Source organism: Aureobasidium subglaciale (assembly GCF_000721755.1).
Source record: "Aureobasidium subglaciale EXF-2481 unplaced genomic scaffold scaffold_43, whole genome shotgun sequence".
NCBI lineage: Eukaryota > Fungi > Ascomycota > Dothideomycetes > Dothideales > Saccotheciaceae > Aureobasidium > Aureobasidium subglaciale.
In genome coordinates, this window is record NW_013566952.1 from 21,686 (window position 1) to 38,376 (window position 16,691).

The 16,691-nt window shown below is 49.8% G+C and overlaps 6 protein-coding genes across 6 annotated transcripts; 4 read left to right on the plus strand and 2 right to left on the minus strand.

Moving 5' to 3' along the window:
* Positions 1–2,770: 2,770 nt before the first annotated feature.
* Positions 2,771–3,190, plus strand: AUEXF2481DRAFT_33998 (uncharacterized protein; the record flags this gene model as incomplete). The annotated part of the gene is made up of 1 exon (XM_013483406.1): positions 2,771–3,190. One exon carries the CDS (start codon positions 2,771–2,773, stop codon positions 3,188–3,190), a length of 420 nt encoding a protein of 139 aa, XP_013338860.1.
* A 7-nt stretch (positions 3,191–3,197) lies between these two features.
* Positions 3,198–5,165, minus strand: AUEXF2481DRAFT_48749 (uncharacterized protein; the record flags this gene model as incomplete). Its single annotated transcript, XM_013483419.1, has 4 exons — positions 3,198–3,424; positions 3,449–4,522; positions 4,583–5,073; positions 5,122–5,165. The coding sequence occupies 4 exons, from the start codon at positions 5,163–5,165 to the stop codon at positions 3,198–3,200; spliced, it is 1,836 nt and encodes a 611-aa protein (XP_013338873.1).
* A 2,604-nt stretch (positions 5,166–7,769) lies between these two features.
* Positions 7,770–10,037, plus strand: AUEXF2481DRAFT_45131 (uncharacterized protein). Its single transcript, XM_013483410.1, has one exon. The coding sequence runs from the start codon at positions 7,861–7,863 to the stop codon at positions 9,994–9,996; it is 2,136 nt and encodes a 711-aa protein (XP_013338864.1). The 5' UTR covers positions 7,770–7,860; the 3' UTR covers positions 9,997–10,037.
* Positions 10,038–10,572: 535 nt separating this feature from the next.
* On the minus strand, positions 10,573–10,962 carry AUEXF2481DRAFT_34001 (glycoside hydrolase family 55 protein; the record flags this gene model as incomplete). Its single annotated transcript, XM_013483407.1, has 1 exon — positions 10,573–10,962. One exon carries the CDS (start codon positions 10,960–10,962, stop codon positions 10,573–10,575), a length of 390 nt encoding a protein of 129 aa, XP_013338861.1.
* A 312-nt stretch (positions 10,963–11,274) lies between these two features.
* AUEXF2481DRAFT_92998 (uncharacterized protein) lies at positions 11,275–12,471 on the plus strand. The gene is made up of 2 exons (XM_013483432.1): positions 11,275–11,471; positions 11,529–12,471. The coding sequence occupies exon 2, from the start codon at positions 11,540–11,542 to the stop codon at positions 12,320–12,322; it is 783 nt and encodes a 260-aa protein (XP_013338886.1). The 5' UTR covers positions 11,275–11,471; positions 11,529–11,539; the 3' UTR covers positions 12,323–12,471.
* Positions 12,472–14,186: 1,715 nt separating this feature from the next.
* AUEXF2481DRAFT_71443 (glycoside hydrolase family 6 protein) lies at positions 14,187–15,665 on the plus strand (the record flags this gene model as incomplete). Its single annotated transcript, XM_013483428.1, has 5 exons — positions 14,187–14,479; positions 14,536–14,708; positions 14,766–14,993; positions 15,105–15,539; positions 15,604–15,665. 5 exons carry the CDS (start codon positions 14,187–14,189, stop codon positions 15,663–15,665), a joined length of 1,191 nt encoding a protein of 396 aa, XP_013338882.1.
* Between the last annotated feature and the right edge of the window lie 1,026 nt (positions 15,666–16,691).

Genomic DNA, 16,691 nt, shown 5'->3' on the forward strand with positions numbered 1-16,691 from the left:
CTATCTAAGTCCTCCGAAGTACTGTCGTCGTTACTAGATACATTAATTGCGCGCTGCGTAGTAGCTCGAGCAGTTATACGCTCTCGATCTCGGTTAGTACGACGACTCTAGCGCCTCTAAGTCTTAGCGCTTTAAGTAGCGGCCTCGTTCTGCTTAATAGCGCGATTCTAGACCTCTCTAATCTAGCGATCTATGCTAACTATATAGTTAGTCTCGTTCTTAGTACTAGAGGTCTCTGTTCTTAACTGCTATACGCGCTGGCGCTCCTCTACTATATCCTTAATCCTTCTCTTTATCGACGTATAGTCGTAGCTAGTCTTCCGCTTCTAGTTACTACGTACGCGGCGATACTAATCGGCGCTTAATATACGGTTATACGCTAGCGTATAGATCTAGAGGACGTCGACGAGTTACTTTTTGCGTTACTTAGTCTAGTAGCGGCCACTTTAACTACTAGCGACTGTGCTATAAGCACCTCTTCTACCTCTGCTACGGCCGCGGCCGCGGCCTCTTTAAGAGCTTAGTAAGCTCTAAGGCCCTTATAAACTCTAAGGGCCCTATTGCTAGCTCTAAAACTGGCTCTATAAGCTCTGCTAGCTCTGCTGGCTCTAAGGAGTGCTAAGTTAGATCGGAGAAGTAAGGCTAAGGGCTCCTATCGACGGTAGCGACTAGCTGCTGTTCGGCTAGAGACTGCTCTACTAGCTCGGCGGCAAGTATTGACTGCTTTAGCTCTAGCTATTTATACTGACGACGTGTATATAGAGGCCTTAGAGCTTAGAACTCAGCTCGGTAGAAGCACGAACCTTAGCTAGTCTCTAAACTAGTCGAACTACGCTACCGAACTAGCTAAATTAAGCTCCTATACGGCCTTAACACTATGCTGTTGCCCTCGAACACCTCAACGTTCGCCACATGATCGACTAGCCACTTAGAGCTCGAGAAACGCTCCTGTTCAGCTGTTAAAAGGAGCTGCTAAAATGCTCTAATCCTCCTCGGGACCTGGAGAAGCACGAATCTCACACCCGGTTCGGGGAAGCCGTGTTTGCCAAGCGCGAAAGAGAGACCGCCACAACGAACAGAGGCTTGCCGTTGCCAAAACTTGTTCAGTGCTGATGGCTATACATCCTGGCCTCATTGGTGTCCTGAGCTGACATTTGGTGCATGAGTAGAGAACATAAGCCCTCAAGGGCAGAGGTACCCGTCGCAAATTTGCCAATGTCCTGAGGATCGTCAGAAACTGATTGGTGGCTCTCAACTGCACTTGTGCCCCATGATGGAGGTGCGAAAACAGAACTCGTATGAGTACCGTCGGCGCAGCCCGCGATGGCGACAAGCAGAGTTCACCACCATTTGCAGTTCGCGGCGACGGCAGGGGCGCGCTTTGTACGGCTCACGCGCCATCCACGAACGGAGGCGCTCGGTGAACAAACCTTGAAATCTCCACTGCTACGCTGTGATGTTGCCTGGCGTGTCTCTATGACAGATTTGACAGTCGTATCACAAGAGTAAATGCGCTGTCATGCTCGAAAACATGAAGTCCCATGTGTCCTGTTGCATTGTATGATGAGATTATTGGGTTGAGAAAAAGACATGCGAAGCAACGGTGGCAAGCTCTCTCCAGTCTTGTGATTCTTGTGCTTGGAGCACTGACCCCCTCAGTCTCGCAAGCCAAATATCAAACGGCGGGCACTCCCACGGGGAGGCTAACTTCACGGCATGAGCCTCCACGACTCCACAACCACCTGCGAACTCCACGGGTTTATGCTTTTACATGTGAGTGTAAACCCAGCTGCAAAGATTTCCTTCCCTCTTGATTGGTAAAGCTTATGACTCTTTTCTCAGCAGGCTCGCGGTCCCCTTTGATGATTGAACATGTATTTCCCTCGGCCAAGTCATTCTGTCTTCGAGCTCGAGTGACATGCAGGATAATCATTACCAAGCCTCGGTCTCTGGTAAATGTTCTAATTTTGAGGGTTTATGAGTTGACTTGCCACTGCTTACACTGCGGTCTCGTCCGCTCTCAAGCCTATATGATGCTGAGATGTGAATTTCAACAATGAAACCCTTATCTCTTGAGTCAACAACGCACGAGTCGTCGAAGAGGCAAGCGTCACGAATGCCTACATCTGTACAATAGCCCTCATGAATCAACATCATCTGGGCCTTGGAGCCACAGTTATCCCTAATCATGCCTGCATTTCGAGCCCTAGACGTACGATGCTTGCAGCATCTCTTTACAATCTCTAGGGTTCACATTCGCACACCCCGCCATGTTGCACCCGGCCATGTCTCGCAATCGTTTCTGTATCATCGTTGTCTGCTCTTCCCACGTGCTCAGGACTGTCACGCCCTCTTCCTCAAATAATTGAATTAGGGTTACGACGAGCTGTAGAAAGGGACAGTCATAGCTCATGTCAAAAGATTCAACTCAGAGAGTCTTCGACAAGATGTGTGTCGGTGTCGTCGCTCCGGATTCGAGGATCTCCTTGCCTTGAGCCGATACAACTTCGACAGCGCTGCTTCGCACACGGAGGGAGCTGCTCTCGGGTTTCCGCGCTTATTAAGCCGAGCGTTGGGTGCCGGACTGCGTCATGAATTTCTGCCCCCCAGACAACCGCGAACTTCAACTGGCCGCCGCGAAAGACTTGCCAAATATCCCTTAAATAGTGTTCTTCCCGATAATATGCGCTGCTCCACTGAGCAAAGAAACAATCCCTAAACCCTAAAAATTCCAAACAGCTTGGTCTTCACGCTAATAGTAGCAAAGATCATGACCCGTTTTCTCGAAGACAGCGGCATCGCCGAAGATGACGACTATCCTTTCGGCTTCATTGACAGCATCAACCAATACTACAAGCCCTCAGAACTGCCAATCGAGACTGACAGCAACCCAAACTCGCCATTCATCAACAAGTCGCCTCGAGGATGTAGTGAATTGCTTCTGGAGCTTTGTAACGATACAAAGTCAGAAATCATCCCGTACTTTATTAACATCATGGATGGAAGAACAATGAGGAATGATACTGTACTACTGGTAGAGCACATTGAGGATGATTTTGACACCGTCCGAGCTACATTTGGTCCATCAGCCGAGACCATCATACTCTATCAGACAGGGCACAGTGGTATTGAAGAGGATCAGGACAAGGCTGCAGAAGACAAAGACAATGTCTTTCGCGGACAGAACTAAGGGTTCCTCAGTCAAAAAACTCCCGCTCTACGTACAACGGCATACTGTCCTCCCACATGCTGTCAGTCAACATCTGCTTGTTGCTTCCATCCTTATCCATGACTACAATCTGCCCGTACGGCTGGAAGGTGTTGTCGTACAGCACACTCTCGTCTCTGAAGCCGTAAATGCCGGTACTGTACATGATCTTTCCATCATAGCCCCAGACAGCATCCGCATCATTGGCTTCACTCTCTGTCAACACCTACAAGTCGGTACCATCAGGACGAATTGTGCAAATGTCAAAGCGGTCCTCCTGCCAGCTTGGGCCCCAGGTCCAATTTGTTCGGCGCGTAAAGACAATAAGCTCACCATCTGGGGACCAGCCAGGCGTATTGTCCCAGCCAGAAGTCAGCTGCGGCGTACTTCCAGTCTCCATGTCCAGCATGTGCAGTCCTAGAGGTCCGTACGTCGAGTTCCAGAGTCGGTTAACACGCTTGGTGCCGTCAGGTGAGAAAGAAGGGAAGCCAGCATTGAGAGTGCCATCAGTGAGGTTCTCGTTTTTCGTGCCTGAAGCATCGAAAGAGTAGAGCGTCGCAGGGTACAACACACGGTTGAAGAACCATACACCAAGGCCTGTAGCAAGCTTGGACCCGTCTGCTGACGAGATTGGCTGGAAGGTGCCAGCTAGACCACTTGCGTGGAGCGCTGCATACTCTGCTGATGCATTGACATCACAGGTTTCAAAAGCGGTAGTGACGGCTGTAGTCGGCATCGAGAGCACGACGGAAGATGAGCCGTTGCCGAGCTGCTTCTCTGTAGTTGCAAGACGTCCAGTCTGTTTGTTGAAAGAGGGAAACACGTCCATGAAGCGGTACTCCCAGTCGTCGTCCCAGCTGAACAACTGTTTCTCTGCAGCTCGCGGGCCCCACTCGTAGATTTTACAAACGACGTTGCTTCCGTCCGAGGACCATGATAGGTCACGCATTGTACTATTGATATATTGGGGCGTTGCATCGGGAGCGGTGTAGTGGAATCCTGCTTTCTCTCTAGCGTTGACAAGATACCCAATACTGCTGCCATTCTGCAAATACGCGGGGCAGAGTTTCAGGGTGTCGTCAAAAGTATGCTGTCTGACATCGGTGCCGGTTGCAACATCAACGCTGAAAATCTGGGAAGACACTACATCCTCCTGACCGTTGAAAGTACCATGCGCGCCGTAGGTATCCTCAGTGGAGATATTGTAGTAGACGATGCGGGCTCCATCGGGGGACCACTTCGGAGTGCCAAGACAACGGCCTTCCTCTCTGATCACCTTGCGGAAGCCAGTTCCGTCTTGGTGCGCAGCATAGACTGCAAGGGATTGAGTGTGCTCCCATCCGGTACCATTGCCGTGGCCAGGTCACTGGGTACTAGCATCAGAGCTGAAAGTGAGCCACTCTCCATCAGGCGACCAGGCAGGGGGAAACAAGCCGTGAGGGCCTACAAAACTGCCTACCCTCTCGTCGCTCCCGGTGACGTTGACTGCTACACCATTGCTGAGATCCTTCACAAAGACATTCGTTGTGTAATTGGTCGCGGTGGAATTGTATGCAAGCTTCGAGCCATCAGGCGATAGACTGCCGCCATCCTCTAACGAGTCACTTGAAACAAGCTTCGTAACGTGGGATACGTCGGCATTGACCTGGTAAAGATCCGATTGACCGTCGGCGCGGCGTTCGCTGGTAAACACAATCTTCTTGCCATCTGCAGACCAAGAAGCGTGGTAGTCAAAGGGTGTTGATTGATTGCCCGTCAGCTTTGTGGCGTTGCTTCCGTCGGCATTGGCGACCCATAGTTGCGAGCCGGAAGGAGCGATGCGACTGAGGTAGAAGACGCCCTTCTTCTCGGCAGACAACGAAGTGCTGTTTCTAACGATGGGATGGGTATTTTTATTGTCGCTGAGTGTGGACGCATAAGGACAGGCGCCATCAGGCAGCAGATTCTTCAGCAGCATATCTTGTTGTGGCTCTTGAATGTTGAGGTACAAAGGTGCCTTGTTCTGTCTGCTTCTCAGCCTGGAAGGCCTTGGCGAATTGCGATAGCAGCTTTTCGAGCGACCTCTTTCACATTGTTTCCCAACCAGGCCTCACTCGCTCTCTTGCCAAACTGATCAGCCCATAGCTCCCACCTCTTTGCCGCAAAGCCTGGTTGAACAGTCCAAAGCTCTGTCTTCATGGCCAGACCTTTACTCCAAGCATCTCCGAAGAAGTCGTTGTCCAGAACAATTAGTTTTTCGCATGCGTGTATAATTCAATGTGCTGCAGCTTCTGTATCAGAGCTCAGCGGCTCTTCTGCCGTGACGTCCGAATTGTCGAGAAGCGTGCTCGAGTGTGACGCCAATGTCGTTTCCAGGGCATTGCGAATATCGAAAAAGGCTTGTACCCCAAGCTCTCGCGCAAACATGCTGTCGCCTTTATCTACCAGCTTTGCGGAGAAGATTGTAAAGTTGATCCACCTCTGCGCGCATGTCATGTTGTCCGACCCCAGATCAGACTTGCCGCTGTTCAGCGTTCTCCAGGTGTCGAAGTACGAATGCTCAGGAAGACTTGACAAGATGCAGTAGGAAGCATTAGCTTATCGTGAGAAGGAGTTAGGTGGGCTGTCGTGATTAATGGCGCGGCGTCGCATTCGTCGTGACTTGGAGGGTCAATTGCGAATTGACGAGGGAGATATCGAGGAGGAATCTCTAGATGATCCGACGCTCTGCGTTTGTGCGACTTGTCTGACCGGACCTAACCTTAGGCCTCCTACAGGTCGAAGGCAACATCGCTGCCACCGGGATACATGCCTTGTGTATCGACGACGGGAGTAGTGTAGGAGATGAAACGGCCATTCTTGTCTGTCACGGTGCTGTACAGGCTCGACAATTCTTGCTAGGTGTACGAGTTGAACTTAAGGAAAATGTCAAGACTTGGAGACTCTGAGAGGGTCTAAGATGGACAAGGCAGTGCTACCGGCTCGACCGACGTAGACTTGACAGGGCATGATGACTGTAGACTTGCGGGCTGGGTTAAGGGAAAGGCCAAAATGTAGGAAGCCGTTGCAGTGGGCAGAGCGCGTGTCGTGTGGCCGTTCGAACAGACTTTCGGGAACCTGATCGAGGGCAAGTGGCTGGAAATCGGCAACCGAATCTCCTAAGGCGAGCGACTCAACTGGGACCAGCAGAAACATGCGTCGGGCTTTGTTACCTCTCTCTCCAAGCCGGACTGACAGTGTCAAGAGTACCAAGAGATCTTAGCTGGTCTTGGACACGCCTAGCTAAAGATTCAGTGGGCAGTCGTGAGCGTTGACCGGTGAAGGATCCCCCAGATGTTGTCGATGCTTGTGGTTATAGTCGTCGTAGTCGTCGTCCCCGTCCGTCTTCGCGTCAAGTTAGGACTCGCGCCAGCTCACACCGACCTGGTTTTCGGCAATGATCCAGGTAAAGCGATCGCAAAGTATCATGGGCAGCTCATCTGTCGTGCCATCAAGCCTGAGCTTAGTCGTGGTAGACTTCATGGTGGTGGCGACGGTGGTGAGCGGAGAGGTCGTAGAGAGAGAACCTTGATTGGCGCAGCATGTCAGCTCGAGGAAGAGTCGGAAGGAAAGGAGTCTGGGTAAGGGGAGAAGATTGACATGACAAGCATTACCGTTGCCCTACACTGCGATTGTAATAGCGAGTGCAGTACCCTCCCACCCAGGCTTCGCGGTTGATCCTGCCGAGCGGCATTGACTCAAGTCGCGTGTCTGAGACTGTCGCGTTTTGGTCGAGCCGAAGAGAAAGACAGATTGCAGAGCGACCAAGGCGGGGCTCTGCCGTGTAATCGGACTAGCTAGGCCAACACCCACCGACAAAGTGGGACTACACAACTCGGGACTAGCTAGGTCATCTGCCCGCAAAGCTCAGTCAAGCGGATGCAAGAAAGAGTTGCACAGGTAGAAACGGAGCTCTGCCGCGCAATCAGGACTAGCTAGGCCTACGTCGATGCGAATCAACTTTGCCGTGCTGAGGAGGTGATGTATGGATTCGAATGCAAGGTGTGTGGAGGCTCAGGGCATGCCGCCTGAACGAGAGGGCGATGCGACTTGTCAGGTCGAAGATCGTGCGAGGGAAGAACGAGTTGTGAAGTCAGGGAGTAAGAATCGAGCGCCAAGTGTGTCGCAGCCAATGAGGGTTATGAACAATGTGAGTAACGCTTGAAGATGACCAATCAGTGTAAGAGTCACACCAATTTGAGGGTGAGCCGAGAGAATGATTCTGCTTAGAGGCTCGCTCATCAAGGACTGTGATGTAGAACACTATTTGTGTCCCTCCTTCGTCCTGCCTAGGGTTTTTAGGGTTAGGGTTTTTTAGGGGCGTGTAGTCTTTTAGTATGTACGTGTTAAGAAGGGCTTAGGGCGAAAGGAGATTTTCGCAGTTGGGGTTATCGTGGCCAAGGCACTAATAACTTAGTTCTGCGCTACGCTTCAGACACGAAACCACCCCTGTGAGTGTCTGAAGCTTTAGCGAAGAACTAATTTACTGTATTAGTGTCCTGGCCACGGTCGTCTTTATTGCGAAATGCTAGCGTTAATTCTTTCCACTTCTCTCATCAATTCAACCTTCGCCAACACACACACACACACACACACACACACACACGCACACACAAAGGCCAGAGGACTAAACCATGGCCCCGCCGTTCGCCGACCCACCCCGCTTCGATAACAGCGGCTGTGGTCCACTCGCTGTGCCTGGGTTTGGGTTCCCCTTAGAGCACGAACTACATCCTGAGGATCGATTCACTCATGGCGTACGCGAGTGGTTCCAGGAGCCAAACATCACAGCCCGGGAGCTTGCCATGCTTTGCTTGATGGACAACATCACCGACAAACCTACATGGTCGACAGATGTCTTCGACGACACGATTGTCTTGCAGTTAGGCCAAGAAGCAATGCGTAGCCATCTAATCAGTCCAAAAGCGTGGGACTGGTGTCTCTTAGAGTTGCAAGACAAGGCTCGTTTCTACCAAAGTACTGGTCGTATCTTGGTCTACAACACTGGAGTTGTCATTTGCAAGTCAAATCTTAAGGTGGATGAGGAGACATGGACCGTCATTAAAGATGAGCTTTCAATCTTGGAGCCATCATCCCACTCCGATACAACCATCCTCGATTCCTTGTCTGGTACTCCCCAACAAACACACAGGCTCGTTGATCCTTTCCTGTATCCCCTCGTATACGGCAAGTCAAGAGTCTTGGCTAAAGGGGGACTGGTTCCCCTTAACGACATGTTCCAGCAACTAAGCAAGTGTAATATAGCTCCAAATATACCTGTCGAAGGCTATCATCTCCTTCATCGTACGACTCTTGCAGCCGCTTCTAGGTGGAAGATGCACCGTCAAAGAGGACCGTCATGGTCGACAAATTTCCAGCGGTTGCCTTGCGAAGTAGACTTCTTAGAGGAACCCAGCAAAGGCGTTCGCATCACCTCATACATCAACGGTCTGCATCCTCGGAACCATGGTCTATATCATGCTATCGAGAGACTTATTTCGACATCTATCGAGCCTTGGAATGACGTCTTGATCAAACAAGGTTGTGGGCACTTTCCGACACGCATCAAGACGTACGGCGTCTCATATGGGCCGCCTAGCCCTGACTTCGACCGCTTTACTGAAGCAGGAAAGCATCCTGGGAGTGAATCTTACTATGCTGCGATTGAAGACGCCAAGGCATACTGTGCTCAGCCTGACGACTTCCCATACGATTCCTCGGACGACGAAGTGGATTATCCTTGGCTGGAATACGGCATGCCTGACGATTGGGATGCCTGGTGTAGATCTGGGAAGGACTTAGCCCGCCCAGTGCGTGGCAAGTACTTTCGCCTTTATCACTTTGTGCATCCTGAGCCCGGTACCGCGTACACCTATCAGCAGTGGAAAGCCGGACAAGCATGGGAAGCCATCGTAAAAAGAAAGCCTACGGACCACCAACCGGTTGTAGAGGAGAAAACAGCGCAGATTCCCCATAAAGCATATAGGGTTGCTCTCCACGAGGCTTTCCAGCAGAAGGGGTTGCAAGTCATAGTCAAGATAGACAGGATCGAACTGAACCCTAGCGAACCTAGGTTTCCAGGTAGCGACTGGCACATCGAAGGCTTACACAATGAGCATATTGTCGCCAACTCTGTGTACATTCTTGAGGAGGAGAACACATCGGAGCCTCGCATCGATTTCCGCCAAGAAACAAGGCTGGACCCAGATACATTCGACCACGAACATGATCTTAAAGCTTTCCTGCAAGTCTTTGACGTACCTTACAAACAACAGATACTTGGAGGATCTCTTGAAACGCCTCCTTCGTTGCAAAGGCTAGGATCTGTTAATCTTCCCGTAGGTCGACTTCTCGCTTGGCCGAATGTACTTCATCATCGTATCACGCCATTCGAGCTTGTCGACAAGACCAGACCCGGTCGTCGAACTTTCCTCACCTTATCTCTTGTGGATCCTAACTATCGTATCTGCTCGACCAGAAACGTACCTCCACAAAATCATGTTTGGTGGGCAGAGCAAGCTCTGGCGGCAGCCCTACCTAGAAACGTGGCCGTACCGCGTGAAATTCTTGACCACATCGACTCGTACACCGACAACTGGCCGATGGGCTTGGAAGAAGCAACAAAGGTTAGGGGACAGGTGGTAAAAGAACAAAAGGATCACGAACGGAACTTAATGAACTGTCCTTTGGGTTTCTATGAATTTAACGTAGACGAGTACAATCTTGGAGATTTTCCTAGTTTACCTTGGATGGAACTCGGAACTTCATAGTTGAACAGTCTTTTCTCCCAAATTTAATTGCGTACTCCAAGTCTCAATTCTGCAAGTCTGGCATTGGTGAAAGAAAGGATGATTTGTGCAAAGCGGTGAGATCCTCGAGCTGATCATTCTGACCGACCACTAACCACGCAGTATCTTACGTAGGGTACTCGTATCACAAGCTTGGATTTCCAGACACAATGATGTTAATTTGCGTCTTCAGCTCCGAGCCATGGAGTTCTTCTCTACCGATTAGAATCTTCTCTTCTTCTGCCATAGCCACTCATGGGGCCACTAAGGCTACGGCACTGATTCTACTGTAACATTGAAGCCTCACCTCTTACAGGTGAAGATGTCTTGAGCACCATACAAATGTTACTAATACAACACGCTGTATCCCGATGCGGTACCATAGAACCAGCTTGGCCCTTGACTTTCGATCAAGCTACTGCGTGCTGAGAACACATGGATCTGCGTCAGGCCCACGTCGTCCATGTCGTATTCGGCAACCCAAGCCCACATTTTTTCTAAATATACTGATGAGGCTGAGGTGAGGTGAAGCAGTGGAGGAGACATACAACTGGAGGTCTAGGAAGCTGTCGGACAGTCGCCCTTCTGCAGCTCAGATCCCACAGCGCCTCCGACTCGGAAATGAATGTCCCACATGGCAGCAGCTCCAGGAGAGGAGCTGTGCATGTTCCATTCGACTAAGACCGCACCAGCAGTAGCTCCTCGAACGGTAAACAAGAGGTCCTGAATTTCGACTGTTCCGGTCTCTCCGCCGTCAGAGTCTACTCGAACCACGACATGTGAATTCTTCATATCCTTGAACTTGTCGCCGCTCGCCAGAATTTGAGAACAGCATTCGCCGACCGCTTTTGCAACAGATAAAATCTGCACAGTGTCTGTGACGATATACGTACCGTCAGTCATGTAGAAGACGATGAGACCTTCCGATGCTGCTACCGCAGAAATCATGTTGAGAGCACTGGTATCATCCGTCTTCCCGTCACCAGAAGCATATCTCTTTGCATCAATGGAATCGTCAGCGCTAAGTTCTTCGTGTTGAGGTCTCAACCGTTCGAAACAGCCTTTCTATGGGCCTCCGTGTGGGCCTCCATGTGGGCCTCCATGTGGCCCCCCTCCGAGGGTATTTGAGCCGGAATAGACTGTATCCGAGGAGTTGTTTGACTTACCTTTCCAAGCCACAAGCACGGCCCAGGTACAGACCCTGGATATGTGTCTCCGCAAAGTATTGCGCGAACATTCTGCCAAGATTACGAAGAGGCACGCATAGCGACAGTACAGTGGAGTGTATAATCATCGACAAGTCGCGACGCAGGGTGAAGAGGATCCTGGGTCGCAATTTCTGCAAATTGCATACGTTGAGCTTTGCTGTGCTATATAAAACATCAGGCACTCTGGTAGTGGAGATTATGGCTGCTAGCGCCGACGAGACCAGTGGTATTTGGAGTTCAAAAGTCAAGGCGAGTCCTAGAGGAAAGACGAATATCGCGTCCTGTTTACTCATCGTTTCAGAACAGCAGTCGTTAGTATGAGACCCTCCACTCTCTTTGTTTTGCTCTCAATTCTGAACAGCCTCGTCGGCGCCAGCAAAGGCGCCAAAGGATATCAGACTGTGGGGATCTACTATGCTTATAGTCTCGAATGGCTTGCTAAGAACAAAGACCCAACTTATGTTCATACTTTAGCTGCCCCATGCTATAAAGGAAAGGACTGCAGTACATTCGCAAAATTCTTGCAAGCGGTTGTAACCGGTATACAACTTGAAAGAGCTAAACAGGATGGCATTCTCAACTCTGGCGGACCTTTCGACAACAACAATCCTGGCGACGAAGCGGCAAAAGCTTTTAACCAAAATTCTGCTCTGACCGGACAGTTCGACAATGAGAAGATGTATGGAGATAAATCTACAACTGTGCCCTTCTCCTCGATGGCTGAGAAAGTCGCTGACGCCACGGATCGAGCAAGAATCTCGCTCGGCAGCGAAGGACAAGACATAGTTGACAAAATCGCCTATTACTTCGAGGAGGTCGTCAAGGTTCGAAAGATCGAATTGTCCCCCGACAAGGTCACGGATATCAAAAAGAGCAATCCCAATATCGATTTCAGAACAAAGGTGGTAGACGACCTCATCGAAATAGACTGGGAAGCCACATATCAGGCCAATCCCGATCTTAAAGAGGGCCAGAGGACTGCAAGAGATTTGGTTAAGAAATACCAAAAATTTGAGCCCGAGACTAAGCCCGCACATCTGGCCGTTATTGATATAGCTACCTCTCTCGTCAATCGACTGCGGTCGCCACCTTGTGCGTAGCTGCATGAGGAGCAGCGTATCTCATATGAGACCTTTCAGTATTGTTTACTAAGCCTGCTGCGTCCTCGAGGCATGTGTTAGATTGTTCTTCCTTCGATCTGCTTTTTCTACTCCTGTATTCTATCTGCAAAGACATCTTTCTGTTAAGCTCCCCGATGTATGTATTTCTGCTCACCAAGTATTAGAGATATAGGTGTAGAGCTATTCGTGATTTAGCGCGAATAGGTAGAGCCGCGGACAGATAGAAGTTAATAACGTTGTTAGGTGAATTGCTGGTACAGGACATGAACTTGACGGCATAGATAGCGGTATCTTTGCCATCATGGTCGGAATAGTGAGATCATGTAGCGAATGATAATCAGTATAAAGAAATTGATGCCCTTGTGGGATTTTGAACCTCTAGTAAGAAATATTCCAAAAGACGGCGTGAGGTTTGACAAAACGCGGCAAGCCAGTCAAGACTGCAAAGCATCAATCAAGCATCGTAAGAAGCGCCGATATTATCTTCTCGGCAAGAACAATCACCTCGGGGTCATCGCGACGGTGATCGCAAAATTTCTTTGACAACAGACGTAAGAGATGAGTCTGTCAATTGCACTGTCGGTGTATTTTGGCAGGGTTGGACGTTCCGCCTCGGCTGTCGGTCCGAGCAATCTCAATCACTGCGATTATGCGAGCCACATTCGTTTGGACAGAGTTCGAGTTAGCCGTACCGAGCGGAAGTAATATCGAACTGTGCTCATAGCACAGCCATGAAGTACTCGGCAGGGGTCCCTCTCTAGGCAGAAGGCGGCACAGTTTGTTAGTGTTAATGTATAGATTCGAAATGGATTGTCGGTCTGTGCTTCCAGAGCTTTCGTAATATCCACCTTGTCATGGGGTTCACCAAGAGCATGGGTATGACGGTTGCTCTTGCGCCATCCTTCAGGGTCTCGACAATTCTTGGACCTTACGTCTGTCTCACTCTGTGAACAGCCTATATGGTGCTTTAACCATGGTTAGCAGATACTCCGCGTGCTTTTTACACTCTTCAAAACATGAACAAATTCTCTACAGAGCTGATGCATAGCGCACACATCTATGCGTCTGCGTGTCAACAGTTGCAGCCAATAGATGATGTTAATAAGTCGAACGGGCATCGACGAAGGAAAACGAATGACTCAAGTGGGTGGAGATGAGACTCCACCCCAGAAACTCATGAAAAAGTCACGCGCCAAGGAGTTCAAATGTCTGATTGCAAGCGGCGCGCTTATTACTCGCAAATCTAGCCGACCTAAAGCTTTCCTTGTACAATCTTAAATCAAGCCACATGAAATCCTGCAGTGCTTATTTCATTGAAGCCAGTGAACGTGCTTTTGCCATAGACCGTCAGACTCCCTTGTTCATTTCGTCAAAATCTGGTCAAAATCTGAATCTAGCCCTGGGCGCTGGTGGGCAGTATGCTGAGAAACCGCTTATCTTGAAAAAATATGACTTAGATGATAGGTCGAGACTAACAATCTACTAGCGAGGTGATCATAGTAAAGGGCAGAATAAGAGTCATTAGGCAAGCATGCAATCAAGGGCAGCATCTCGTACTGCAACCTCATTCTACTTACTTACGTGGCGTGGTGAGACTCACCTGGCAAATTCACATACGGCACAGTAAATTGAAAATATCGATACGGCCGGGACACGCTTCTCACCAAGTTGAAACGATCCACAATGCTTCACGGCCCTTGGCCTTGTGAGTATAATTGAGCGCTGCAGCTGCTGTTACGTCTCCCATCAATTCATCCAGAGCAAGTCCAATCAGTCGAATTCTTTGGGGTGCCTGAGTGTCTCTCACCAGCAAAGATACAGCCGTGGTTATTCGTACGGTATGATGGCTGTCATCTCGGCGTTCAAGCTTCTCACATGGATCCTCTTTGCCACGATCTCGGAGGCAAGAGCCACTGCCCACGGTGCCCACCGGCACAATCACCCGCGAGCAGCGACCGCCAATTCAAGAGCGTGTCCAAATCCTGTTACTCTCCCTGACAATGCTTTCAAGACCCGGCAACTATACGCCACTCCATACTACGCTGCCAAAGTCGCAGCATCAGTCAGAAATATTGCGGATCCAGACCTCGCCAGAAGGGCTGCCATGATTGGAGATGTTGGAACGTTTATGTGGATGTTCGTATTAATCATCTGAGTCTTAGAGATGATATACTGATTATTTGACTTTACAGTGACCAGAAGGCAGTTATCCCGACTATAGATGCTATGATCAAAGACGTTCCATGCACGCATATCATCGGTCTCGTTATCTACGATCTTCCAGGTCGCGACTGTGGTGGAGATGCTTCTGGTGGGGAGTATGAAACTGGGGAACTTGCCCGTTACAAGGCTGAGTACATCGACCGTGTGTTGTGAAGGCCTTTAGCTTGACAAAATTTCAGCTAATACCCTTGCTTTCTAGCTCTCCGAGAGATCTTTCTCGCTAATCCAAACACTGCTATTGCTCTAGCGATAGAGCCCGATTCCCTCCCTAATGCGATCACGTCTTTGATTCACCCGAGATGTGCCGCTTCAGTACAGGAATACAAAGATGGCATCGCCTATGCGCTCAAACAATTCGATCTTCCGAACGTTGTTCAGTACATTGATGCTGGCAATGGAAACTGGTTAGGGTGGGACCCGAATGTTGGTAAGCATTGATTTTCTCTTTGTGTTCGTATGTGCGAGATCGTCTAGGACTTCGACTCCTAGGTTTTACTACTAACCTTTCAGCTTGGAACTTATCGCTGACAGTCAACAGCACCTGCTGCTAAGGTTATCGCCGATGTTTGGAAAGCGGCTGGAAAGCCGAAATCTTGCAAAGGTATTGTAACAAATGTTTCGAACTGGAATGCGTGGTCCATGGTTCCAGGAGAATTCGAAAATTTCAAGGATGCACAATACAACAAAGCGCAGGATGAGAAGCGATATATCCACCTTCTCGGCGCGCAGCTTGCAGTCAACGGTATGCCAAATCACGCCATCGTTGACACTAGCCGCAATGGGCGTGTAGGGCTGCGTACCTATGGTGGCAACTGGTGTAATGTGAAGGGCGCCGGGTTTGGAATTCGTCCTACCAGTGAGACAGACGATGATCTATGCGATGCTTTTGTCTGGGTCAAGGTTGGTGGAGAGAGTGATGGTGGTAGCGACCCTTTGCTCCCTGGATACGATCCGACATGCGCCAATGCTGACGGTAGGTGCAAACATGCAATGGTCTACATCATACTTGTATCAATGACTGATCTCTTGATTTACAGCCTTTATTCCCTCCCCGCGAGCCGGATCGTGGAATCAGGCCCAATTCGAGCAGCGTAAGTGACCTCGAGCGGATTCCTCCCTTCTCCAGCTTCGTCAAATCTCTCCAGGAGCAGGCATTCCAGCTTCTGTTGATATGCAAAAGTTGACGCTCATTTTTTCACAGTCGTTCAAAATATCATTCCGGATGAAACGACAGTCGATGGAAGGTGCCATGGCAACATCTTCTGCGGATCGTGGCCTGGGGGTTCCTGCTGTTATAACGGCCAATGTGGAACGATGTGTGATGCATCAGCTGGCTGTACATCGGGCTGCACTGCTCCACCAGATTCTGGTTCGGACGATCCTGACGACGACGATGATGATAACTATGAACCCGAGGACAATAACCCATGCGATTACGATCTGGCGTTCGACACTCTCGACGATCTCAATGCAGCTTCCGATGGGTTACGGGTAGAGTGCCTTGCAGCTTATGCCCTGGACACATTGATCACCATGCTTGATGCGGCATACGACAATTACACCTCGGTCAATGACGGCTACGATGAAGAGTTCGGATATTATGTTACATATATCAGAAAGCTGGTACCCAGTGTGCTGGATACAAGCTTTATGTTTGATGAGAATAAAACCGCTGGAGGCGACTTTCCTTACCCAGGTCGAGGAATGGGCTGTAAGTACCACACAATCTTAACAGTCGTTCACGTGTCTAATACTGACTGCATCCACTAACCAGACTTTGACTGTCGAAGAGACAAAAAAAAGAGCACGCCTGTCCCATGTACTGATGAAGGTTCGTATTCGAGCTATGAGAAAGCTTTTATGACTCTCAGAGACGAAGACGGCTATAATGCAGCCTTGGTCGATGCTGGATTTGCGCCGGACTGGATCGTACTGGGAGAACACACAATCGAGAAAACCGCTAAGCATGCTCTTATCGACCATAGTCCTCCGGTGGATCCCTCATACTATTATCGCTTCTCTGGCTTCCCAATCGAGAATCCCGACATTTCTGTGCCTAACCCAAAGGACCTGGTTACGAAAGGTCTTGGTAGCATACCGGACCTTCGACTTTCCATGCAAGCAA

Coding starts and splice junctions, on each gene's coding strand:
- AUEXF2481DRAFT_45131 (XM_013483410.1), top strand. CDS start 7,861: ATGGCCCCGCCGTTCGCCGACCCACCCCGCTTCGATAACAGCGGCTGT.
- AUEXF2481DRAFT_92998 (XM_013483432.1), top strand. CDS start 11,540: ATGAGACCCTCCACTCTCTTTGTTTTGCTCTCAATTCTGAACAGCCTC.